The 27896-nt window shown below is 49.2% G+C and overlaps 1 protein-coding gene across 2 annotated transcripts in view; it reads right to left on the bottom strand.

Moving 5' to 3' along the window:
* Med12l (mediator complex subunit 12L) overlaps positions 1-27896 on the bottom strand; it is a 263138-nt gene that overhangs the window by 228044 nt on the left and 7198 nt on the right. For both annotated transcript variants that reach the window (XM_027934055.2, XM_027934056.2), the window contains 3 exons: positions 13025-13129; positions 6915-7106; positions 2714-2873 (listed from right to left, as the gene is read on the bottom strand). In XM_027934055.2, coding sequence (XP_027789856.2) covers positions 2714-2873; positions 6915-7106; positions 13025-13129 — 457 coding nt within the window. The remainder of the gene's footprint in view (positions 1-2713; positions 2874-6914; positions 7107-13024; positions 13130-27896) is intronic.

Below are 27896 nucleotides of genomic sequence, written 5' to 3'. Positions count from 1 at the left end.
CAGGCATTCTCAGCAAAATACCCGAGCTTGACCTGCTTGTGCCTGGGCGATACACAGGTACCCAGGAATCCAGGCAAACTCTGGAAATGAGGAGGCCCAGCAACCGTTCATTTCTCCTAAACTGCTGTGAGTTTGAGCTGGAAGAAGCACCCCTGCATTCCTTTTCCACCCCTATGCAGCAGCTATAAGATGAAACCAATCATCAGAGAAAACCCTGAGACATAATGAAGTGAGAGTGGGGGGGGGGGGGGCGGAGCGCGCACACACGCACATGCAAAAACACGGCGACTGTGAGGAGGAGTGGAACCAACTCTCCACTGCAGTTACCGATGCTCAAAGTTTCAAAGACTCGAACTGAAGTAAGTTTCAATACACACATGCTCAAAATTATATCCCAAACACAAACACACACTTCCAGTCTAATTACTCATGTTTTAGAAATACTGAGCTTCTTCTGAATGCCAGAGATCAATACGGTCCTAGGAGACCAACACAGCACAAGTCCACAGATCCAGCACTGAATAAATTTTCCAAAGTTTCAACCTTCTTTTGGTTGCGTTGGATGGGTCCAGATGACCCATCAATTAACATGAGATGTGATAAATCAGATGGTATCAATAACTGTGAAGAAAAATGAAGCAGGACCAGAACAGAGAATGACAGGAAGATGAAGTCTCGACTGAAGTGGTCTCAGATGGCTTCTCCTAGGAAAAGCCATCTGGGCAAAGACCACATGGAGCCAGAAACTGGGCCATGTGGTCATTTACAGATGCGTGGAGAACTGCACCCCCAGCCTGGTCAAGTCCTGCAGTCAGAACATGCCCGCAGGCTGCTAACGGCTGTGAGAGGTGCCCAAGTAGATGGGGCCAGGAGAGGACTCAGGGCACGGGCACCATGCTTCCTGTCCTGGTCAGCATCACTGGCTACCAGGTGGAAGGGTGGCACTAGAGAAGCAAGAATAGAGCCAAGAGTAGCCATGGGCCCTTATAATAGCACAGGCCAAAACTGTTAGCAATCTGGTCAGAGTGATCTCAGCGGACATCAAGGAGGACATTGTTAGATTCTGGCCTTATTTTGAAAATACAGCCGATGGCACTGCTGAAGGACTGAATGCACGGATTTGAGTAAAAAATAAGAAACAAGGCCTCCACGTTCTTCACCTGATGACCGCTCGTGACATTCACCGAAAGAATAAGAATAGGGATGGTGCTGAATCAAGAGACTGTTTGGCTACACCATAGATTTTAGGAGCCTAGTAGTCATCAAAAAGGAGGTGGACAGCAAGCAGCCGCATGCCCAGGCCTGGGGAGGAGTGTTAGTGAACCTGACAGAGACACAGGCAAGACTCAAGAGGAACTGAAAGAGAGAGAGAGAGACAGAGAGTGTGTGTGGGTGTGTGAGTGTGTGTGTGCTGAAGACTGAACACAGGACACACCAAGGATAAGATGGGGAAGAGTAACACAAAGGGAAATCTGTTTTGTTCCCCACCCCCAATAAAATAATAAGCCCAAGGGGAAGGGGGTTAGCCCAGAGCACTGTAGAGAAAACGCCGAGGTGGCCACTGCTAACTGGAATTATTTCCTCCCGGATTTTTTGCTAGACATTTACATTCTTTGTTAAAACCCAGGTCACTGTTGCTTGCTTGTTTTAACACAAGATAACGCTGACCTGTCAGGATGACAGTCACAGAATTCAGACCACATTTGTTTGTGTGTTCTGACTTGTAACGTCCGTCTCCGTGCTGTCAGAACAAGCTCCACTCGGTGGCTCATCCGCCCGCCAACACCATGCCCAACACTGTACCCCAGCCCCTCAAGGGCTATGTGGGCACCTTTACCTAGACTTCTCTTGGCACATTTCTAAACCGGACTCCCCTCTTTTACAAAGCAACACCTCAAGGGTCTAGCTAAGTCACCCATGCAGTGAAGGCTCCGACTGAAAGTGGCCTCCCTTCAGCTTTACAGCGCCCACTCATCGGGGACCCTGGATGCTGGGGAGGTGGTGGTGGGTAGACCAGCAAGGCCTTTAGATGCTTTACATCCTACAGTGTGTCCTGGGGGAAGACTTTAAAGATAAAATTTCAGATGATGAATAGTCATGGGAATAACACAACCAGGAGGAGGAGAGAAGGGAGAGGGAAGCCTTGAGACTCGGCCTCAGGGCAGGAAAAGAGGTGTGCACACCCCTAGGGAAGGGCAGCCAGGCAGGAGAAACAGTCACAGCAGGACAGCAGGATGCGGGCAGGCAGGCAGGGGCAGCATGGCTGGCCAAGCAGCACAGGAGGGCCAGCCTTAGGCGACCTCAGGGGCCACAGTGACGGATCTCCACTGATTTCCAGCTGTAGTAAGACGTCACCTTTAAGTCACATGAAGAAGCACAACACAATCTGATGTGGAATCACAGACACTATGGCAGTTATTGAGAGACTAGCAGGAGACGAGTTCGGAGGTTGGAATGTTCCCAGCCCAGAGCTGACAGTGGCTTGAGTCAGCATTTCAGCAACAGTGGTGCTAGGGTCCAGGCACAGGATGTTCTGTAGGTGACAGTGACAGCACTTGCTCGTGGACCTCAATGAACAAGACCCAGCACAGGTGACTTCCAGCCACACCAGGGCCCTGCCCGGTATTCACCCACTGGGCTGTGCCCGAGGGGGCACGCACAGGTACCTGCAGAACCCACAGAGAAACATAAGACAGCTTACAGTCTCACTTACCCAAATTGGGGTCAGTGGCCTGACGTTTCTTGATTTTAGCTTCAGAAATGGCAGAATAATAGGCACAAGTCATCTTGATCAGCCAGGTCGCTCGAACCATTGGTACTGAATATTTAGCTAAATACGCAAAAACATCCTCCTTTTTACTAAGGATGGGAACCTAAAAAGAAATGACATAGTTATGACAATAACATACTGTACCATTAATCGACATACTTACAGAGGGGCTGGGAATTACCTACTGCTGTAAGAGCATTTCTGATGAATTTTTAAATGGTGTATTCAATTTTTTAAAAAGGAACATTTTAAGCCAATTTTCATTAAGAAAAAAATCAAAACCGTTTAGTACAATGGCAAAATAGTTCCATTCGTTGTGCTTTCTTGTTTACAAAACAAATCATCCTAAAACTTTCAGATGCTGAAGCTATTCAGCCTCTGAAAAAAAGGAAAAAGTAATTCCATGACATTTTTCCCAAAAAATTCTCTCAAAATTGGAAGGGACAGACCACGAGTAAAGTTGTCCCCACTCTGTTTTTTATCCAGGGAACACTTTTTTTATATAAAGCTTTCTAACTGCAACATTTTATAAGAGTAACAATTTCCAGAAAGCGTCTAAAAATGTCTTTAGTCCAATATTTAAAAGAGAGGCTAAGATGATGGATCAGTAAATCTGCTGATGAACACTGGGCTAGAAATAGCTGGGTAATTAATTCAGTGCTTGGAAGTGGGCACTTGAGGCAGTTAATGATTTCTCGCACACCACAGAGGTACCGTTTAGCAGATTAGTATCCTGATGAAGCATTGAATGGTTGGAAAGAGTTAATTCATTCTCCTAGAGTACCTCATAAATACCAAGGAATTGCCTATTTACCTACATAATCTACTCCTCTGGTGAACAGAGAGAACAGGGGACAGAGTGCGTCAGCCAGCCATCATGCTGCAGGCCAGGATCAGCGAGGCCCAAGGGTGCACAGCCCCAGCGGGCATGGCCAGGCCACCTCATCTCCCTCCCTGGGCCCCGCCTGCTGGGTTGAGCCCCTCCCTCAGACTCCTCCCTGCCAATTTCTAAAAGCCCCAAACCTATTCCCTCTGATGCCTTTCCCTTCCAAAGATTTCCCCATGCCAGCCAAGGTGTTCTCGGGCAGTGCACTTGCCCCTGAACTCAGGGGATCCTGGACACCACAACCACAGATACCAAGAGCCCTGATCTCTTTGCCCCAAACTCTCACTTGAATTTATGCTGAAAAGCAAGGCTTGGACCAGCCCACAGCACAACCTGCTGCTCCTGGTCTGCCAAACACACAGCAGGCAGAGGGTTTTCTGCATCCTATGCTATAAACCTGACCCTTCACACAGTTCCCAGGAAGTGTGAGTCTAGAACAAAAGATGAGTATTTTTCGTACATGGCCCTGAAACACAATGACCATGTCACCGGGTCTCACTAAAGACAACCCGGCTGTTCTGGTTCTGGAGGGAGAGCCATCCAGGCTGCGCGACGGGCCCGGGGCATCCAGCCCTGGATTTCATGGGCCACTGCAGAGACTTGTGATAACAGAGAGATGCTGCCCTGGCACTGACTTCAGAACACAACCCATGACAGGCACGCAGATGCACACACAACATGCACAGGAACACGGAAGGCTCGTGGGCCAAAGCTGCAAGCCCTCCTCCCTGCAGACCACAGCAAGGCACCGCAATGAGACACTTCCTCAGCTTACATGGCACTTCTGTCATGGAGCACAAGGCTTTGGTTTAGTGGCCACCATGTAAGTCAGGGACAAGAAAAGCACAGTCCCAGTCCCGAATGCCTGCTTTTCACCAGAGCACACAGGCGGTGCCAGCAGCCCGGGCACCTAGCTGTGCTGGTAAGGATACAGCACTCGGATGCCAAAAGTCGCAAGACCAGGGCCTGCAACAGACAAATACAGAGAAAGCCCTCCACCAGCACCATCCTCCTCAATGCCTACAGGATTCCTACTGAACCCCAACTGTTAGGAAGGAAAAAATAAAACTCTTAAACACCTGAAATGTTTCGATGACACTGCAAACAAAACTGAGCCGTGGATCGCACATGAGCACACAAGGCAGACTCCAGATCACTGCCAGGGCCGGCAGAAGCCTAAGAACCGCTGCCCTTGGATCTGGGCGTCAGCATTCAGAAGAGCATGCACGAAGGAAGCTGTTTAATTAATGAAGAAGCCACGGCCAGGCCAACTCTGGAGGGAAACGTGTTTAGGCTGTGACTTCCCTACAGTGATGGATTCCGTGTTTTCCATAGAGAAACCCCCAGAATTTAGCTTGCTAGCTGAGTCTGGAAACCCCTGAACCACAGTGTGGTCCTTAAATCGAGCTGGAGCTGCATCAAGATGGACAAGAAATCCAGACATCTGGTGAGAGCTCCTTCGGTCTCACAGTACTGTCCTCCGGCCTCCTCAAACCTGGATGCTCACCCACACCAGCATCTCCCAGTGGCTAAGTGGGATGGAGGCAAAGGGGACCCACAGACCCCAGGCATGGGGTCCCTTGACATGAACAGGGGAGAATCAGAGACCAGGGAGCTGTTCTGGCCCTGGAAGAAGGTCCCGGCTGCTGGAAGCTCCATTCCTGAATCAAATGCCCACTGTGATTAAAGGAAAAGCCCTTCACGGCTTCTCTGTGGCTGGACACTGCAAGTACTGTGGAGCTTTCAGAGTGATAAAAGACTGGCGCAGAGTTGTGACCACCCCTACAGGAGCCTGAACCTGGATAAGGTGCCCAGGATCTGGGCAGGTAAATCAAGGTTTGGGGCCTGAAGCCATTGCAAAGGTAAATAAATACCAAACGTGAAGGAGGTCCTGGAGGTTCCACTAGGAGGAACACACAGAGAATGGATCCTTCAGCCACCTTGGGAAAAGGACATGCTGGAAAGGGGAAGGACTCCCGAAAGGCTGGGAAACAAATGTGCTTCAAGGTACGCTGGATGGTTTTATAAAGAAAACAGGCACGTTTGCGAAGAATGAGCGTCAGGGCTTACCTGAGGGACACCTGACTTGGCCAGAGGCAGCTCCTAATGAAGAGAGAAGAACAGTGACTAACACACTGCACCAGAGCTGTCTCCCTCCTGAAGGACCAGCGAGCGTGTCCTGCACCCCAAAAGCAAGGGCAGCAGCTCCACATCAGTATTCGCTTTGGGGAAGCATCCGAAACCTGCACTCACAAGCTCACGGCAATGGAAAACCTAAGGAGGCCAGCTAGCAACACCGAGAAGGTGAGCTGCTCTCACCCTCCATCGGCTCCCAGAGGAACCCCTTCTGCGGCTTCCCACTAGCAATCCACAGGCCTCGGAGGAGAACTACTGAGTGGCTCAGCCAGCTGAGACAGCGGCACTATCTTCCAAGAGTTGCTTTTCAGAAAACTCACAAGTGCACAAAGGAGCTCTCCACACCCTGGTCCTGTGCCAGGTGGACATGAACACATGATCCTACAAACAGAAGACGGTGGCCAATAACCAGAGGGCTTCAGGTAGGGGAGAAACAACCAATGGCCTTGTTCCAAAGCTGTCCAGGGAGTCAGATCAAGACTACAAGGGAGATCTCCAACTTCTTTTCTAAACTGCAAAGGACGTTTCTGTATTATTTGAACTACAAGATTACGGAATCCGTGAATCGATTTCCCACTTGAAAATGATCAAAGGCAAAAGATTTTAAAAAGCCTCCCCTCCCCCTGCCAAAAAAAAAAAAAAACTCTGAAGCTATAAATAAACCTGCCCGTTTTGTTCAAAAACTTTTTCAACAAACAAGCACACATACAATCATAATCTCTCTCACACTGGGTAGGACAGACACTTGGCTTGAAGCATTTGCATAGGTATTTTTAACAATGAGGCAATAACCTCAAAGCAAGGATCTTTCTATCAAATCCTGAACATTTTGACCCAAGGAAACTAAAAATACAATAGAAAAAAAGGAGAAGCATCATGCCTATTCTTGGTTTAGAAATCTTGTCAACCTCAAGTCCACATAAACTGCTCGCTGTGTGGAGGGTGTGGGTTACAGGTGTCCTGGGCTCCACCTGTGGGCAGCACATCCCTGGGCCACACACCTTCGGCCCAGGCATCAGCTGTGAGGAGTTGGGGAAAAAATATGTACTAGGCATCATCTCAGAAAGCTTCATCTTCACAAGACCATAATTAATCATAACGAGGTTAAGAAATACTTAATACCTTTTTTGCCAAAATAGCAAGTGGTTTATTTCCTGCTAGGTCAGAGAACCAACTATGAATTGCACTCTGAGATCGAGCAGTAACCAGCCAATAATTATCTTTAGCATTAACTTGGGGTTTCTTCTTTCCGGTATCCTGGAAAGTGTTAAGCTTTAGTTTCTCAGCTAATATGCTGCTGAAATAAGCTCCGATCTGTGGAAAGAAGATAAAAGAAAACAGGAGGTGTAAAGACAATAAAGCAAGGCTGTACATTCTACACATTTTTACCTTTACTGTTTTAATCAAAAATCTTCATATAGTCCTTCAGAAAATAAAATGTTGATTTACACCCTTAAAGTCAAAGAGTTGTGATTGCCATAAGCTAACGCAATGCACAAACCCACCCAGCATCTCTGTTCCACAATTAACAAGTAGTCCACAGCAAAAAGAGGAGCCTTCGAAGACCTCTGGTAGGACAAAACGACAGCGTTCTCCACTCCAATGCCTTGGGGCAGGCGGGGTCTCCCTGCGAGGGGAAGGGAGCGAGCCTGGCATTGATTGGTGATAATTCCTTTGCTGGTTTCATGATACATCACATATTTTGTAAAAGGAAATTCTGCTTATACTTGATGATTTAAAAAAAAAAAACCTGAAATAAACTTAATTTACTTAAATGCAAATTTGCAAAAAATTTAATTAGGTATTCAACATTTCTGATAGGCCTGTCAATTCCACCAGCATTAGTCCTCAGGGGATGCTAGTGCCACCTGCTCAGGACGTGGCATATGGAGCTTCTGCAAGCTACCTGATCACTTTCCTATTGTCCACACACTAAGGTGGAAAAAGGGACAGGAAGGAAGAGAAGAGAGGAAGGGAATGGAGTCGTGTGTGACAACTGGGTGAATTACAGAGAGCTTACTAGAATTTCCAGGAATCCTTTACAAGCATCATATTTCACCCCCCGAGAATTCTGAAATATGATACAGTTAATAATTCCTAATAAATGTCCCCAATAAAGTTAGCAAACAGTGCAACTACAAGGAAGATAAAATCTCCACCGTGGTGACGCACAACAAGCATCACCTCAGAAACACTCATGAGGCAATAAGCAGTCTATCACTGAGGAATCAGCCATCAGCCACTAGCCAAGTTCACCTACCAGCAGGAAGCGCTGGCACGACATGTTCTGAATGTGAACTGGCCTTCTTCAGTCTTGTGACTAATGTAGTATAAAAAGTCTGTTTTGGTGAGTTGGTGGTAAAAACTAGAATGAGTAGAAAAATAAGCCTGAGCTTTTCTTAAAACAACTTCCCTGCAGTTGTCCTGTTGTAAGCCAATGTTTGCAGAACTTCCATTGAATACCTTAAGTGCAAAACTGTAGCAGAACCAGTTGTTTGTAAACAAGCCACCAATAGCAGCTTAATATTAAATCTCCCAATTGATATTTAGTCTTTGCACCAAGGGCTCCAAACAATGTGCATTTTAATCCCAAAAAAGGTTTAAAAATTTTAAAAAGTAGTCTAAGCAATCCATTGTTTCAATTAAACCCTTGTCTATGTACTTGACAGAGCAATGGAACATGGTGAATGCCTGGTTAATTCCTGCTAAAAATTTAGTAGAGAAATTCATACTACAAACAAAGTCAAAATTGCAAAGTAAGCAAAAAAGAAGAAAATGCACATTAGGTTCCAAAATGATCAAAGCATGATGACAGCATTTAATTTCACTGTAACAGCAACATATTGACATTATTCAGAAATCTGAAAACATATTAAAAAGAGCTTCGGTTCTCAAATCCCAATGCTTACCTCTAAGTGATCAACTTGATAAGCTTATGTGTGGTTCCAAGGCTTTCTTAAGTGACTACACATGAGCAGACACTATTTCTGTCTCTTTCTTATGCGTCTGGCTCATTATGCGCACACAGTACAAGCCTTCCGGGTCTGTATACACAGAGCTTCTTCACTTTTTTTAATAGATAAACCCACAAAGTACATTGTTGTGTATCACCATTCAAGTAATCAAGCTACGGTTGATGGACCTGCTCCAAAACTGTGCTATTATGACTCGTGTTAATGTGGATGGCCTTGTGTGCCTGTTACTTCAAACATGTGCAGGTACAGATTTAAGATAAATTTCCAGGGTTCCAGGATTCAGCATTGTGAAGTTCTGCCAATTTGCCCTCTCAAGGATTTTTGCCAATTTATAGTCTTTTGAATAAAGTAAAAGTTAAATTTAACACTTGCTTCCACCCACCCAAACCTAGGTGGAAAATAATTCATTTGATAAGAATATGGGGAAAAATTTAGAAGCTATGCTACCATTCACATATTTCATATTTATGAAATCAAATTCTTCTCAGAAGTCCTGAGTCCTTAAACAACCATCAAGAAGAATGCTAGCAGAAGTTGTCACGGATGTTACGTTTGTGTGTTCAGTTATTTGAGTTGACATAAAACTCAATACTGAGCACAACTCAGCAGCTCACATCAGGAGACAGAAAGCATGGGTACTTTCTGTCATGAACTAAACAGTGTCCTCCAAAATTCACACACAGGAGCCCCAGTCCCCAAGGTCACTTGATTTAAGATGGGGGCACAAGGGATAACTAAGTTTAATAAGGCCACAGGATGAAGCCCTGATGAACATGAATGAGGTGACAGAGACCACACGAGGGCGGCTGGAGGTGGCCGGAGGAGGCCACAGGAGAAGCAGACCTGCACCTCAACTGGACCCCAGCTGGACCCCAGCCTTCTGCAAGGAGATGAGCTTCTCTGTATCTGCCCCCAGCTCATGTGTGTCATCACAGAAGCAGAGAATGCTCCCTCGAACTCAAGAGATGTGCTTCTGAGAACTGACCCTAAAGAACAAAAGCCACCTCTCAAGTGTGACTACAGCCTCTTTATAGACACAGGCTGACCCACTGTGTATACAGGTGTCAGTCAATTAATTATAGCTCACAAATTAGGAATGCCATCCACCCACAAGTTATTGTTGTGAATACTTTAGTCAAAAGGCAGAGAGCCTACAAAATAACACTTCATATTATAAAAGTAGATCAGTTAGGGCTGCGGTCAGAGCACCTGGCTAGCATGTGCAAGGCCAAGGCTTTGATACCCAGCACCACAAAAGAGAAAGCTAAAAGACAGAACTCGCTTTCAAAAAGTGGATTAGCTGAGGAACAAGAAAACATTCAGGAGACAGACAGGGGTGAGGCTGCACAACCAGACACCTAAAAACAGTGAATGCAAGTGTTACACACATCTGACTCCAAGCCAAAACACAACATAAATCGCATACAGCTAATTGTACATCACGTGGATAAAGACTGGAAAAAGAAAACTCAAAATCAACGTGCTTGGTCAGTATAGTATGCAGAAGATGCATCGATTCTCTTTCACATCTCTGAAATGATATTTCAGTTGACAGCAAACTGTCAATTATTTATGTATATACAGATACAGGTGGATGCAATAAAAAGAAATCCAGAATAATAGACAAACTATTTGCATGCATATCTCTAGAAAAGGAACTATAGAAATTTACCTGTATACATTTTTAAATTTTTTGTATTATGCCTTTAATTTTATAACAGTGAAGGTATTTTAATACCCAAACAATAATAACTCAAAATGGACTTTTTCTAAAAAATTGATTCCTAAAGAAAACAAAAACAAACAATTCTATTTGTACACCTAATTGATAACATCACAGAAAGACATTCAAGAAACTTTTTTTTAATTTATTTTTTAGTTGTAGTTGGACACAATACCTTTATTTTACTTATTTATTTTTATGTAGTGCTGAGGATCAAACCCAGGGTCTCACAACACGTGCTAGGCGAGTGCTCTACTGCTGAGCCACAGCACCAGCCCAATTCAAGAAACTTTTGAAAACAACATTCTGATTATATCGGTATTGTATCTGTGTGATTGTGTATGTGTACGTGTGTGTGTGTGTTTTTTAAAGGGTGCTGGGAGCTTGAACCTCAAGGTGCTTAACCACTGTGCTACATCCCCAGCCTTTTTTATTTTTTTATTTTGAGATAGGGTGTGGCTAAGTTGCTAAGGCTGCCCTCAAACTTGCAATCCTCCTGCTCAGTCTCCCAAGCTGCTGGGATTACAGGCAGATGTCACCATGCCCAGCCTGACTACATATTTTTGATGAAAGTTAGTCTAAGGACAAAATTATTATTTTAAAAAATCGTAGATTTTATATAGTAACTTTGTTGCTAGAGTGGCATTGGAATAGTTTATGCTGAAATCTTATGTATACAAAGAGCAAACAAATATTTTGATATTGCAGAGAGCCAGGTTCTCAGCTGGGGAGAACACACAAAGATGGAACAGGAAAAGAGGGAAACACCCCGTGGCATTGAGCCAGAAATGGCAACAGTAGTAGGCAGACAAGACAGACAGACAGACAGATCTCTGCTTTCCTCTCTGCCACCGAAAGTGAAAGCGGCCAGGAGGAAGGCCCCTCCAGCAGGGCTGCCTCGAGGCACCCAGGGCTGGGACGGGAGAGAACAAGGCGAGCCTGGAACCCGCTGTTGTCCCAGGGAGAAGGAGGTGACGGGACCGTTAGCCAAGGGCCAGAGTAAAGGGGCCCTGACTGGCCACACGTGGGACCATCTAAGCGTTCAAAAGAAATGAAGTAATAAATCCCAGCGCAATTAATTTTAAAAAATAATAATAAAAAATTTTTAAAAAGGAATCCATGGGTGACACAAAAAGAATCCAAGTGATCCTAAAACAGTGGGAGGTAAAGGAAGCTCTTCTTCACCAAAGAATGCAACCAATACCGCTGAGGAACGATCAGAAACCAGCATTTAGTAACCCTCAGCAAAAGAAATCCCTCAACTAGAATCATCAGGGATGCTGAAATCACCAGGTGGAATTCTACCTGACGGTGAGAATGGGATATTCATAGGGCCTCTGAGTACCACGGGGTAGGGGCTGGGGGTTCTGGGGCAGCACGGGGCTCAATCCATGCAAGGAGGGAGGAAGGAAGGCGGGGTGGAGGGTGGGGGGAGAGGAAGGATAGGAGGGAAGAAAGAAGAAGGGAGGGAGGAGGAGGGGAGGGAGGAGGAATGGAAGGAGGGAGGAGGAGGAAGGGAAGGAGAGGAGGAAGGGAAGGAGGGAGGAAGGAAAGGAGGAAGGGAAGGTGGGAGGAGGAGGAAGGGAAGGAGGGAGGAAGGAAAGGAGGAAGGGAAGGTGGGAGGAGGAGGAAGGGAAGGAGGGAGGAGGAGGAAGGGAAGGAGGAGGTAGGGAGGGAGGAAGAGGAGAAGGAGGGAGGAGGAGGGAGGGAGAAGGTAGGGAGGGTGAGAGAAGGAAAGGGAGGAGGAGGAGGAGGAGGAGGAGGAAGGGAGGGTGAGAGAAGGAAAGGGAGGAGGAGGAGGAGGAGGAGGAGGAGGGAGGGAGGGAGGGAGGGAGGGAGGGAAGAGAAAGGGGAAGAGGAGGAGGAGGAGGAGGAAGGGAGGGAGGAAGAAGGGAGGAGGAGGGAGGGAGGAGGAAGGGAAGGAGGGAGGGAGGGAGGAGGGAGAGAGGGAAGAGGAAGGGGAAGAGGAGGAGGAGGGAGGGAGGAAAGGAAGAGGAGGATGGGAGGGTGGAGGAAGGGAGGAGGAGGTAGGGAGGGAAGGGAAGGCACCACAGGTAGAGATCTGTAGGTCACTAAGAGGAGAAACTGCCACTTTATGAGGTAGGAGGGTGACAGGCGTGCCCTTCGCCAAGTGATCAGACTTTGTGTGACCTGTACCAGGGCTAACTGGCCGCACCTGCCTCCTGACAAGACACAATGCTGCCTCCTTTCCAAAAAGGTCCAACCCGAATTCTGCCATGGGAAAACCAAACAGATCTCAAGTACAGCCTGGACTGCAAGATATGGCCTCTCAGGCCGTCTGTCTATGATGACATCAGGAAGGCCTTAAGGAGACCTGGGAAGATGGACAGGGAACTACCAGACTCAGCATGGCGACCCCCCACATCAGTGCTGACCCTGTCTGACCCAGGGCAGCGCAGCCTGCAGGAGGGCATGCTAAACCTGGACTGGCTTGAGCAGCACCAACTTGGCAAATCAAAAGCCCCATCACAAACCCGCTTTGCCAGTGGTCCCAGGGGAGGGGCCCGCAGTACCTTTGACGGGTTGATCACAATGTTCCTGGCCGAGCCGTGCTCATCCCCAGTGAAGGCTGGCTGGTTGCTGAAGCCTTGCTTTACATTCACAGCAGTCAGTTCATCCTACAGAAAGAAGGCGCAAGTTAAGCAGGAGGAAGGAGAGCTGGACCTAACCCAGTCGCACCGCGGGTTTGCTGCCCTCTGTGAGAAGGAAGGGTGGGAAGGATGTGGGACAGCCACCAGAGTGCAGTTGCTGACATGCAAAAGCCAGGGCACAGGGGTGGAGAGCGAAAGCCACTCTGGCACTTGCCAATGCCTGTCAACGCCAGGCTAGACACACTGGTGATCCTCATCTCAGTCTCCTAACTTTTCCGCAAGTCTGAAATTTTTTAACTTCTAAATTGTAAAGAAAAAAAAAAATGAACAACCCCCCCTCCCACACACACCAAAACAAAATCATTTGTTGTTGTTGTTGCTTTGCATACCAGGGATTGAACTCAGAGGCACTCGACCACTGAGCCACATCCCTAGCCCTATTTTGTATTTTATTTAGAGACAGGGTCTCACTGAGTTGCTAAGCACCTCACCATTACTGAGACTGGTCTCCTCCTTGCAATCCTCCTGTGTCAGCCTCCTGAGCTGCTGGCATCCCAGGTGTGCGCCAGTGGTAGCGCACAAAATCCTTTTTGACCTGCAATGGCACTAGAGAACCTGCAGCTTGACTCACTCCCTCGCCAGCCCCCCTTCTGTGTGAAGCCTGGCTCACCCAGCTTACCCACGACCCCATGAAGGTTCCCGGGCCCATGCTGTATGACTAGAACCTACCCACATCACAACCACAGTCAGAGGGAGGCTCAGAGCTCAGCAAAGTTCTTTAAAACATTTGGCTCACTTGCTCCTCGCCGACTCTGAGGGAGACCGCAGGCATGCGTCCTCATGCCCATTTCACAGATGCACAAAGCGAGGCTCAAAAAGGTGCAGAAACCAGGCAGAGGCAGTCCTGATGCACTCTTTCTAAAACCCAGACTAGCAAGACAAATTTCCTGCCACCATGCCACCAAGGAACAAATGCCACGTGAAAATGTGGTCTAAAAATACAGAGCCACAACTCCTACGCTCCTCAAAAAGATCTCCTACTGGGTGGCCACAGGAAAAGCTCCAAGATCACATCACATCAAAAATAGCCTAAGCTTGGACTGGGCTGGGGCTCAGTGGCAGAGCGCTTGCCTCACACATATGAGGTACTGGGTTTGGTCCTCAGCACACATAAAAATAAATAAATAAAATTAAGGTAGTGTGTCCATCTGCAACTAAAAAAACAATTAAAAAAATAAAAAATAAATAGGCCCTCCTTGCCCGCCCAGGTTACCTGAGTTAGGGAACCACGGCAGTCTCCAAGACATGGACCAGAGAGAACAAGTGAGAAACTGGAAGACACAGAGCAACCTTCTGTTCCCTTCTCCGGAGCCAAGAAATGTGGTCGTACCACAGTGGCACACACCTGTAATCCCAGCGGCTAGGGAGGCCGAGGCAGGAAGATCCCAAGTTCAAAGCCAGCCTCAGCAACTTAGCAAGGCTCTAAGCAACTCAGTGACACCTTGTCTCTAAGTAGGGCTGGAGACGACGTGGCTCAGTGGTCGGGTGCCACTGAGTTCAATCCTCGGTATCGCCCACATTCCCCCCGCCCCAAAATAAAGCAATGGTGCAGCAACAGTCGGGGCAACAGGCGCATAGAACCCAGAACGTAGCTCACTCCACCTAACTACTGGGCCAGAGTGGAATTAGAAGAGCCACTGGTCAAACCGCTGCTGTGGTTAGATGGGAAGCTGAGGGATGCAACAGGTCACGAGGCTGATGTATCTGAACAGCCTCAGAGGGTGGCTTTGGCTAGGAGCTGAGGCCTCTGGAGGCACCCCCCGCAGCCTGCCTTGACTGGTGTGCTCCGCACATGGGTGGGCTCTCAAAAGACCCTTTATGAGACATGCAGCTCCAGGGCAATCCAGTCTCCGCCAGGCAGAAAGGTCACAGAAGTCATGATCCACCCAGAAGATGAACAGCCCACCTGTGTCCTGAATCCTCAGGTGGTGATGTGAAAATTGAGGACAAAACTACATGATGCACATTTTTAAGTCAAAAAGATTCCAGCCAACTTGAATAACCAAACTCGCTAAGGACATTTCCGTGGTCTCGGAGTCGGAGAGAGCAAGTGTACATACAAAAAGGATCATGACCTCAGGAGAAAACTAAAGGTGCCTGTGTCTTCCACCTTCTAACAGGCACTGCAAGAAAGGGCAGCTGAGAATCAGCCTCTGTCTTTACTGGAACCACGTCTGGGCTTCGTCAAGAGGCAAGGCGCGGGGCTTTCAGGACGAGTTCCATCCCCTTGGTGCCGTTTCATATCTGAATTCTAAATAGACCCTAGCTCAGTTAACCGATCACTGTATTTGCTAAGCCCTTGAGGTCAGGTTTCCGCAGAAACTAAGGAGTTAAAAGCCAAGAACGTCACGATCAAAATGTGCCCCCTGATGGCCTATTCCCTAAAATTTCTGCCAAGACTGAACACTGATGGCAAAAATCCAAACAATGAGTTAAGATTCAAATTCCAGAGTTTACTATTGTTGTTTAAACAAATGTTTCTCAAACTCCAAGAATGCACCAACAGACCCCTTTTAAAGGAAAAGCACTGTCTCCAACCTGAAGGCATCTGTGGATTCCGGTTTGAGAAACTGGCTAAGGCATAGATACTTGATGTCATTAGGTAGCTTTAAGAGACTCAGAACAAAAGGCAACCTGTGTTACATGAATTCAAGCAACAACAAACTTTTATGACACTACTCTGCAGGCCTTTGCCAAGTCTAATTAGGCAAAAATAGAAGAGACAGAGTCCAGATTTCAGAACAGCATGCTTCTAAAACCCCCAAGCCAGAATCTGTAAGGGACACAAATAGCTTCCTCTTGCACCAGCCTTGAACTTCTTCAAAGATTTTTCAAAATAAAAGAGTAACAACCACCAAAATTCCTATAATGCCTTTCCTTACAGTCTTGACCTTGTTCCATTGTACCTCGTGGACAGTTCTTAGAACCACAGCTGCTCCTTTGGTCATCTGAAAAGGTGAGACAGCCAAGACCCCAGGGACCTGGTGCTCACAGCGTCAGTGAGGATCCAGGGCTGGGTCTGCACTCAGGGCACCAGACCAGCAGAGCTGAACCTCTTCCAGAAAAAGGACTCCTCAATAAAGGCTGACGTGTCCCTCATTGTACAACATGGAGAAGAGAAGAAAAAACTATTCTACTAACTTTTGGGTAAGAGGCAACCATGTATTCAGAGACAGTCTTAAGTGAATTTTTCATTAACAGCATCTAGGGCAAGAAAGAAAAAAGTTGTATGTGTGTGTAAGACCAAATATTTTCTCAGCAAAGAAACAAGACGCTTAAAACAGGGACTCCAACGGCCCCTGTGGCCCAGGGTAACACCACCCAACAGTGAGCTACCCAGGGCCTTGGAAAGGTGCACAATTGACTTGGGCCCAAGGCAACCTGAACAGGGAGAAGGGAAGAGTCCCCCCCACAACTGGCCTGCCTTGCCATTGATGCAACTGAAATCCAAGCCTTAAAGCAATTCTAGGAGACAGTCACTCAGGCAGAAATAGAAGCAAAAGCCTAAAAAAGAGCCTAAGTTAATGTGGAATGCCAGTGGTCACTCCACGTCTCCACGTCCCATACTGATAGGAAGAGCAGGGCTGTGGGTGAACCCCACAAGCATTCAGAAATCTCCTGCGTTAGCCTTGAACTTCAGAGAATGAGCTTATTTTTTGGATCACTTTCAAAGCAATCTTTTAATTTCAATAATACATTTCATTAGGAAAGTGAAAACGTTTGGATGCCAGTTTGGAAGCTGCTGAGGCTCTTTCATGCTCAAGAAACAAAAACAGTTCAGTGTGGCAGGACTTCTGATGACCATCTGAAAAGCAGGTCATAAACGGCTCACCCACACCCCCCCTACCCAACCACAGAACATGGGCGAAAACTCCCGATTTTCTCAGTCACCTAGTAGTCTAACAAGCTAACTAATGAATATTCAATGACTTAGACAGAACTGTCCATCAGCCACACAATGACACAGAAGTGAAGAAATATCCCTCTAATGTGCTGGCCAGGCAGGCGGGGTTAATGCCCATCTTACCCAGAACAAACACAAATTTCTTATAAACAGTTTTATAATTACTTTTCCTAACTTTGTCCATCCCTCCTCCAAAACAGCATTCTCTCAACCCCAAAGACTATAGAACCCTATTTATTTGTTATTTTTATTTTGTGGATATGCATGTTTTAATTGGTCATTCCTAATCTGAGAGAACCAAGTTAGCCTGATGGACATTTTTTTTGATGTTTTTATTGGTACATTTAGTCATACATAACAATGGGGTCATTTTGACATGATCAAAGAGGCATGGAATCCGATTTGTTCCATTCCAGGCCTTCAGTACTTCCCCCTCCTTCCTTCTCCCTCCCCTGTCCCCTGCCCTCTATTCTATCTTAGACCCCAGGTTGGAAGACGGGGTAAGACATCAATCACCCTCACCAACACACCTAGTGGTCCTTAGGTAACAGACACGAGCGACCCAGGAGATAAGAGAACACTCTTTCATCCCCTCCTCTTGTCACTAACCAACCCAGCCCTGCATCTCTCAAGACATGTCTAACATTTATTCCTCCTTCTAAAATGCGACAGTGGCTCTCTAAATGTGGCCACTGTCACAGCAGGGCCTGGTCACTGCTCCCCATTCATCCTGCCCTCTATGCAGCCTACCTCCGACCGGGTCCTGAGATACTATTTCCCTTTCTGCACTTCCCTACCCAAAAGCCTCAGGCGGCTTCCCACACTCCCCCAGGAGCTAAAGCAGCACGACTCTCCAGACCCTAAGTAATAGCTCTCAACTGTTTTCCAACTAATTCTGGCCCCAAATCAGAACAGAAGCACTGGGACCAGCATCCGAAGCCTCCAGCAATCAAACTCTGCATGCTGGTCTTGCTTCTAAGCATCAGAGTCACATGGAGCTGGGTTTGAATGCAGCCCTCACCCAGGACTGGGGCCACAGGAACCAACCTCTCTGCACCTGCCTGGCTTTGTTGAAAAGGAGACGAGAATAACTCACAGGGCTGGGGTTACATAAGATAAACGTGCAGTTCAGCACAGTGCCTGGCCCATTATTAAGTGCCCTATAAATGGTGGCTACTGTGATTATAGCCGTTTTCTATTTTTACATTTTAACTTTCACTTAGTCTACTGACTATTACACGCCATTCCACGCACACTGTCTTTTCAGCCCCTGAGTCTCACCTTGTGCCATTTCCACCCCTGGAGCATAACCATGACATCGTCTGTGGTTTTCAAACCACAGCTCAGGCCTCCCTTCAAACATCAGGTAATTAAATACAACACTGTACCAGGTGCTGGAGACCCCACAGCAAGCAGAATTGAAGTATGATGCAGTACCCAGGAGAAGAGCCGCTCACTCGGAGGGCAAAGACCACCAATGCCTGTCCAGGCAGTCAGACAGGTGTCCCCAGGAAAGAGCTCTGAGTGGGCTCTGATTGCAGAGCAACTAACACAGGAGAGTCCACGTCATGGAAGGCTCCAGCAGTTAGAATAGAGAGAGGCAAAATTAGTTCTAAGGAGACTGAAGAATTTGGGATGCTACTGTGATTCCCGGAGCAGCCACCAAAAACAAGTAGTAGTATAACTAAACTCTCAATAAGCAAATTAAAATTATAGAGTACAATAATCCAAAGAAAGCAGAAAAGGAAACCCCAAAAATAAATAGTAAAATGGTACCAATCCCAACCACATCAATCATCACATTAAATGCTGCTTAAATGTCACGGACTATGATTCCAACTAAAAAGCAAGGCGGCAATTCCTGTCATCACAGCTACTTGGGAAGCTGAGACAGGAGATCACAAGTTCAAATCCAGCCTGGGCAACTCAGTAAGATCTTGTCCCAAAATAAAAAATAAAAAAATCTGGGGATGTACCTCCACGGGGGCAGCGCTTTCCCAGAACATGCCCTGGATTTAATCCCCAGTACTGTCAAAAAAAAAAAAGAAAGAAATTGTCAGATACATTTTTTAAAAAGACAAAATCCAACTACATGCTGAACTTTAAGTGTACTTAAATAGATAAACTAGCCAGACATCGTGGCACACATCTGCAATCCCAGTGACTCAGGAAGTTGAGGCAAGAGGACTGCAAGTTCAAAGCCAGCCTTAGCAACTTAGCAAGGCACTAAGCAACTCAGCAAGTCCCTGACTCTAAAGAAAACATAAAAAGGGCTGGGGATATGGCTCAGTGGTAAAGCAGCTCTGGGTTCAATCCCTGATACCAAAAAATAGAGAGAGAAAGACAGACACAGATTGACAGTAAAAGGATGGGAAGATATGTCCTATCCAAACAATGAACACAGTCTGGAGCAGCTCTGGACAGCAGCTATGTGCACACCTTTAAGTCCTGAGTGAAGGGGTGCTCAACAGTCATTGCACCCCGCAATACACTGGGCTTTACCTCCACTCAGAGAAGGAGTGGGCTCCAGGAGTGCGTGACACCTGATGGGATTGGATTACACCCACTTGTTTGTTGTAACCCTACCCTATACCCTTTTTTGAATAGAATAATCAATGGAACAGCCTCCCCCAATAAAACCGGTTCCAGCGAGCTCTCTCTTTCTTGCCTGCCTTGCCTCCTTGGTGGGACCTAGGTCAGAGGGGCCATCACAGAACCCAAAGAAAAAGGTATTTCTCTGTGTGTGATTATTTCACGTCAGCCAAGTTCTCCTGGAGTGACCCTGGCTGGCTTAGTCATGTGTCGCGACAGAACACAAGAGGGCTGAAGTAGCTACATCAATATCAGATAAAGCAGTCTTCCAGAGGAGGACTGAGACAGAGGGGATCCTCATCACAACAAAAGGGTCACTGCCAAGCATGATAACAATTCTTGCTGACGAATCCCTGGCAAAAAGACAAACAGAGGAAAGGCTTGTATAAAGTCCAATGGGCTTTTGGAAAAATCAAAGAAAGGCTACTGTCCAGAATGAGCCTGAAGCAGGAAGAGGAGGAGCTACACAGGGTCCTGCAGGCCATGTGAAGGACACAGTCTTTACCACAGAAACAGCACAGGCATTATGCAAGGAGACAAAGTCACCCAACTTGACTAGGTCTCCAGCACAGACAACTAGAAGCCTCTGAGGAAGCAGGGCACGGCCTCCTACTCAGTCTCCAGAAAGCAACCAGCCCAGGACATGCCGAGCACCTGGGGAGGGCCTTGCAGACACACACTAGTGGGCAGAACTGAGTCCCCAAAAAGATCCATCAGAGTCCTGACCCCCATACCTGTGAGCAAGCCTTACCTAGAAGAGTGTTTGCAGACGTAATCGGGTCAAGATGGAGTCAGACCCAGCTAGGGTGCATCCATCTAGTATGGCTGACGTCCTTATGAGAAGAGGGACAGACAGTAGCATGAAGACAAGGCTGAGACTGGAGTTAAGTAGCCACATGTCATAACTGGACCACCGGAGGAAGCACAGAGGACCTCCCCGGGAGGGGGACCAGGGCCTGCCAACCCACTAGTCTCAAGCTTCTAGTCCCCACACCTGTGAAAGCACATCCCCACCATTCTCCCCATCCTGTCTGTGGAGCTCGGGTTCAGCAGACCCAGGAAACCAACCAGACACACAGGAAAAGGGACACTTCATTCTAACCCTCAGGGCAACACTGCCCCTAAAATAAAGATCCAGGTCATCTGGCAGCAGCGCAGAGACCATTGCTGTGTCACAAGAAGTGACTCCAAAGAAGGGTCTAAGGAGTTTCTGGAGAGAGGGGGAACTCGACTCAGGAGCAGTGGCATCCGTGCACAGGTGAGGGAACGTGCAAGACCTTGTCCCAAAATAAAAAATGTGCATGCGCCAGTCAGAGGTACAGATGGGTTTCTTTAGGAAGTAGACCCACATACGAGGGAGAAACTCGAGAGTGAGAAACCCCTTTCAGAGTTGCTGGCTCTTCTTTAAAAAACACCTGGAGAGGGGTGGGTACTGCGGGCACCATGAACAGGGGCTGAGCACGCAGAGCACTGACCCTTAGCCATGAGCAATGAAGGTGAGGAGCAGGTGAGTCTCACCTTCACTGGGCAAGGAACCACAGCTCTGGGAGTGGGCGTCACCCAGTGGGCCTGGGCCACACCCCCTGAAACCCAACCCCTTGCCTCAGAAAAGAGGGTTTCAGGAGTGCTCTCTCTCTGCCTGCCTCTCTGGCCTTCTCTGTGGGAACTGAGGAGGAGGAGCCATCGCTGAACCCTAAAAAAAGGTATTTCCTATCTCTGTGTGGCTATTTAGTATCCAGCCCAATTCACCTGGAGTGACCCTGACAGATTGAGTCCCCGGTCATGGCAAGTGGGTATGGGAAGACATCAGTCTGGTGACCTAAAGACGGGTTCTGGTGGGGTGGTCCCTCTCAAGATTTTCAGGCAGAGCTGGTCTTTAGAAACTGAGCAGCAGGTAGCTCTGAAAAGTCCTCTAAATTATAGGTTTCTTAAAAGGGCATCTCTCTCTTTAGTTAATGCATTCATCGGGGGTTTAATTAACAGTGCCCAGGCAGAGTTACAAATTTCCCAGGAACCTGGGAGCTCTAGGCCTAGGAAAACAGAGACAGCTTCTGGAGCGACAGGCCTGGAAATCACACGGAACTTCTGACTTAAGACCTTATTTCCTTTCCCTTCGCCTCCTTTCTGCCTAGGTTTCCAGGTTCTTCCATCCTACCTCCACTGCACTCCACATCAGAGGAGAAAAACTACATCACCAGGCCCTGCGAGCAGACACCCTGGCCGGGCACCGCAGCAACAACACCTGCCCTCCAGCTCCAGTGGCTACGCCTAGCGGGTCTTGGGTGCATCTGAGGAGTCTTTAAAAGGCATTCTGCAGCCAAGATATCTGCAGAATGAGAAGGACGCCAGCCTCCTCAGGAGACAAAAGGCAGGGCCAAACCGACTTGGGGGCAGCAGGGCTCTCCTAAGAGGCCAGCTGATCCCTCCCCCATCCCTGCCAATGGCTCTGACACCAGGCCACACATGCACAGAGGCCACACCTGAGTCAGCTCTCAATCTCCACCACCCATCCACCACAATGCTGCTGCTCAGTCCCTCCACACCCTGCCTGCAGCATCCCAGGCTAACAGTGGGGACCCCGTACGAAACCAGAGGACGCAAGCTCAACACAACACAGTAAGAGTTGTCCTCACAGTGACCTGCAGCAGGCAAAAGGGAAAATAATAGTCATGGTACCGAGAGCAGCACTCCATGCCCATCCTCCTGACAGCCACGTGCCCGGGCAGAGTGGGAAACAGGCTGAGTGGGCAGAAGGGCAGGGTGGGCAAGCAGCCACGCCAGAGCCAGGCCCAAGAGGGCCCAATGTGCTGCTCTGCAAGACAGAGGGTTCCAGAAGGGCACAGCCTGCTCTGGACAAGCCCAGTCTAGAGTGCAGGGGCTTCTGTGAGATGGAGACCAGCCCCATACTCCACATGCCCATAGCAAGAACAGGGGAGAAGGGAACATGCTGCAGGGTCACTGGCACATGCCAATCACTTTAAAAAAAAGGACTGTGGCGTGGCTGGAATGCTATCTTCTGTACAGTCAACACAGAGAGCAGCAACCTGCACACGCTGGGCACTCGGAAGCCCTTCCAGGGTGGCAACACAGGCCCACCAGGACTGCTGGGCACACCTGGGAGCGCTGCGTCCTGTGTCCTAGTCAGAGGTGGCCCAGCCAGGCTGGCTGTTCCTCTAGGCCACTTTCAGACAGGAGATCTTTGCCTCAGTGATAGCTAAGTGTGGCCCATTTACCCTACGATCCATGCCCATCTAGATGACTCCATCCATTAGTTCATATTCAGACCCCACTCGATGTTTGTCCTCGGCCCATACCAAGCACCTGGAAGTGGCTCTCAGGTACATCCCAGAAGAACACCAGAACTTTCAGACCTCACATTCATATAGCAGAACAGGGAAGTGAAGTGTCTGCTGGCCCTGCCCAGGACACTATCTAGGGCAGCCCACCACTAGGGTCGCCACCACAGCACCTCCACACCACAGTCTCACCAGGTGAATTCTACCTGCAAATGACGCCCCACCCAGCACCTTGAGCCAGTATGCAAGGGGACCTGAACAAGGAGAGGAAGGAACACAAGCCCACTTCCACTCCCCTCAACCTGGCTCCTCCGACTTACCCCTCACCTGGCTCCTCCAACTTACCCCTCACCTGCCTCCTCCTACTTACCCCCCAACCTGCCTCCTCCCACTTACCCCTCAGCCTGCCTCCTCCCACTTACCCCTCAGCCTGCCTCCTCCCACTTACCCCTCACCTGGCTCCTCCCACTTACCCCACAGCCTGGCTCCTCCCACTTACCCCTCAGCCTGCCTCCTCCCACTTACCCCTCAGCCTGCCTCCTCCCACTTACCCCTCAGCCTGGCTCCTCCTACTTACCCCTCAGCCTGGCTCCTCCTACTTACCCCTCAGCCTGGATCCTCCTTCTTACCCCACAGCCTGCCTCCTCCTACTTACCCCCTCAGCCTGGATCCTCCTACTTACTCCTCAGCCTGACTCCTCCCACTTACCCCTCAGCCTGCCTCCTCCCACTTACCCCTCAGCCTGCCTCCTCCCACTTACCCCTCAGCCTGCCTCCTCCCACTTACCCCACAGCCTGGCTCCTCCCACTTACTCCTCAGCCTGGCTCCTCCCACTTACCCCTCAGCCTGGCTCCTCCTACTCACCCCTCAGCCTGGATCCTCCTACTTACCCCTCAGCCTGGATCCTTCTCTTTACCCTTCTTCCCTTTCCACACCTGCAGCCCTGCCCCATGGGAAGCTGTGAGGGAAAGGCTGAGGACAGTTTCTCCTTCTGCTTTGGTAGAGGTTCTGTTTGCTTGTTTTAGCTCCGCTGCTCAGAATCAGAGGTATATGCTGTATTTGAGTCAAGGAGACCATTTCCCCAGCAGCCCCAGGGCCACTAGCTAAACAGCCTCCTTGTGGGCACCTCTGGGCCTCCACCCTTCTTATTTCCAGGAGGCCCCTCACTGCCTCGCCGAGCGTACTCCAGCAAACTTCCTGGCAACTCTGGCCATGAATAGCCACCCAAGCAGCCACTCAGAGGCCAGAAGCAAGTACTAAGGGCAGCTTCTAAGCATGGACAAGGGGTAAACCAGAGCTCCAGAGGCCTCCCCGTACTAAGACCATCAGGTGGACTGGTGAATGCCAACCAAGGGGCGCAGGAAGTCAGAGTCTGAATGTCCACGCCTCCTCTGAGACTCCATGATGATTCAAATGCCTGCCTGTCACTAAACTGGGCACAGCAGTGTGTGACTGGGTCCTCAAGCAACAGGACGTGCCATTCTCTCTCAGCAGTGCCCCAAGAACACGGCCCTCTTCACCCTCCTCTCTTCCTACACTTCCTTGGGCAAATCTGTCACCACTGCCAATGCCACTCAGGTCCTATTTAAAGGCCAGATCAGTGGGGCTCTTTTCCTTCATGCTTTGGTGACTGGAGCCTCCTCCCTCGCAGCCTCCTGGACTCCGCTGTCCCCCCACGCTGGATTTATTAGGCATGAGCTAGTGCGACAAATCTAACAGAGGAGTCATGTGCTCACCACCGCCCCCAAGGCCCAGCCTGCCAGCTCCATGAGGCTGCTCTGGCCAGCACCCTCTCCCCTGCCTCCCCGCACCCTCCAGGGACACCTGCAACCCCCGGCCTCCTCCTGAACTCTGTATGCACCAGCTTCAGCCTTGCTACCCACGGAGGAGCCTGGGCGGCGTCAGCTGGGAAGCCCACCCCAACTCCAGCCTGAGGGGGCAGACAATCTGGTGTGAGTTAGGTGTTTTCCTGTGCCCGAAGTTCTCCCTGGTGAACAGGAGATGGCCACAGCACCACCTCAGAGGAGAACCAGGCAGACCCAGCACTGGGGACGGCCTGCACTTGGAGAATGGGGACTGCACACACTGTGCTGAACTCCCAGAGGGGTCGTCGTTCTAAAACTGGTTAATTAAAACTAATGTACTGGTCGTCTTAAAATCGCTTCATGAGGGTCAATGGACCAGACACGAACTTGTAGCACAGTCTTTTCAGAATGTGGGTTAAAACTGTCACTGGTCCCAGGAAAACACCGGCACGAGTGTGTGAAATCCCCTACAGCAATGTGACATTGCCACCACATGCAAGCCACACTGCGCTCCCAATCATTCATTTTTACCACATATTTATGTCACTCTGCAACAGACTGAAAATTAATTTTAAAAACACTGGTCCTTCTCCGTGGTTATTCTAAGCAGCACCATCCCGGAGGGGCAGGGAGCAGGTGTCTATTTCTTTTCTACACCCCCAGAGCACCTCACGGCGGGGGGTACCCAGCGAGGACTGAACAGATGAAAACACAGTTTCAGAGACATGTTGATTATCAAATGACCTCAGAGCAGAATTCACGTGAGTGGCGTCTCCAGTTCACAAAGAATCTTGGAAACGGAGCTGACAGCCGGTCCAAAACTGACCAATGAGTAAAAACAACTCTGACCCCAGAAATATTTTCCATACTATCTACTGACTTAGCACTGTGTAGAGCTTTACTAAAAATAAACAAATAAAACCTAAGCAATGTCAATATTGACCTTCCCTGCAGGACTCCAGAGCGGGACAGATACGGAGCTGCCATGGGCAGTCCTGGAAGATGCTCCATGCCCTCAGGTCACCTGGCACCCAAGATACCAGCCACGTTGCAGACCCTGCAGACCACAGCAGGGCACAGCCCACCACTCCCGCTGGGGGCCCTGAGGGCCTGCATCTCAGCAAGCTCAGTAGACAGACATCCATGATGAGCAATGCCTGGGAGAGGGAACAGCAAATTCCACCAGATCTTAACTGAGAGCAAGGTGGCGAGATGGAACGGGGCTCTGGAGGTGGGTGGAGGCTGAGCTGATCAGAGGACTCCAGGGAAGGGGGCCCCAGAGTGGAAACCTTGCAGCCCGCCCCAGGGCCAGGTCAGCCTCCCCCCATCTCTGGGCTCCTGTTCCTCTCTCCACCATCCTAACAGCCACAGCCTTTCCCAGGTCACAGGTTCCACACACACTCGCCCCCCTCCCTGAACTCTGGGCAATTCCTGGAAAACAGGGCACCTTTTCCAGACCCAAGGACACGCCCTCCGCATTGCCCCCTGACACACACACACACACAAGCCTTTTCATGAGCTAGGTCTCCACCCAAGGTCCTCAGCAGTGAGTGAGGACAGGGTCTGACACGTCCTAGAGTCCCACTCCCTGGGCCAGGTCCCGACTTAGTGGGTCTATGATCACCATTTCCTGAGGATAGCTGATGCCCTGGTGGCAGACCCAGCAACACATATCACCAACCCCTCTGCACACCTGACCTTCCCCAGCCTCTGACTCCCAGTGGGGATTAAAGAGACCTGGCCCCTGTTGTTGAACTTACACTGGCTGTGGGGGGCCGGGGGCAGGGCAAGAGGAGCAGGCCACAGGCAGCGGGGGAAGAGGAGCAGACCAAAGGCATCAGGGGAAGAGGAGCAGACCATGGGCAGCGGGGGAAGAGGAGCAGACCATGGGCAGCGGGGGAAGAGGAGCAGGCCACGGGCAGCAGCATCCACATGTGCAAAGGTCCTGAGGAGACAAGCTGTCTCACAGATGGAGCCCACCGAGTGTGAACCACCCCTTGGGACTCCGCTTCCCCCGCTGGTGACCCACAGGTGTCCCAGATTCATCCCTGAAGTCCCATTTCTCAGGGTCAGCCAGCTCCTCAGCTTTGCACTCTAGGAGGGTGACCACAGACGCGGCTCCAGTCACCCAGAACCACTGCACCCCACAGGCAGAGCTTGAGCTTCCACTAGCACACGTCAACCTGACTCTACAGAGGCTTCTCCAAGGAAAACACTCAGCCAGAAACTCCTGAGTTCCTCCCTTTGCACTTTCCCCACGCTTGGGGAAAAAAAATAAATTCCCCCCACTCCCTGGGGCAATTTGATCTGGAAAGCAGCATCGACCCACCTACAGAACTGTCTAAGCCAAGGCCCCCAAGTCCAAGTCCACTGGGTTCTGGAGGCCTTAGCTCATCTGAGGTCTGATTTTCTTCACGTTCTCCAAGCAGAACAACTTAACACAACAGGAGGAATACAGGACCAGACACAGAAATCCAGACAGTAAAGAGCTTCCCATGGAGGAAAATCAACCCAGGAATGAGCCCACACATCTGCAGCCACATGATTCTCCACAGAGAGGTCCTCTGGCTTCCTAAAAGACCCACTTCCTCCCCCAGGGAAACATCGCCCAGCTAAAGCTCACAGGTACACACAGTGACAGCCTTACCATAGTCCCCAAAGAGCCCAGCTGAGAACCCAGGCCCCAAACAAACCCCACAGCCCTGACAGGTCCAAACAAGGGCTTGTGGGACAAAGCCAGACCTGCTCTTCCAGGCCAATGTAGCCATGCCACCTGGGAGGAGGCGCCTGCATGTGGGCCATTACCCAGGTGTGGACCTCTGCTCTGCCGCCGGCCATTTCCAGCTTAAAAACAAACTTGAGCTGGAAGCCACACTTATCAGGACAGAAGGAGTAAAGTAGCTGAGCTTATCCCTATCACCCAGTACCAAGAGGGACCAAGACTTCAAACAGTCTGTTATCCAAAAGATTCTAACACACCAGCCATGGGCAGCAGGCAGGAAGACGCAGGAAGCCCACCTACAGGTTTTTCTACAGGTAAGGACAGACACAGCTAAAGCAGAGGTACTCAAGGTGTGATTAGCAATCACCTGGACAGGCTTTTTAAAATGCAGATTCCTGAGCTCCTCCCACTCTGA

Source organism: Marmota flaviventris, chromosome 8 (genome assembly GCF_047511675.1).
Source record: "Marmota flaviventris isolate mMarFla1 chromosome 8, mMarFla1.hap1, whole genome shotgun sequence".
NCBI lineage: Eukaryota > Metazoa > Chordata > Mammalia > Rodentia > Sciuridae > Marmota > Marmota flaviventris.
This window is presented reverse-complemented; position numbering and strand designations above follow the sequence as displayed.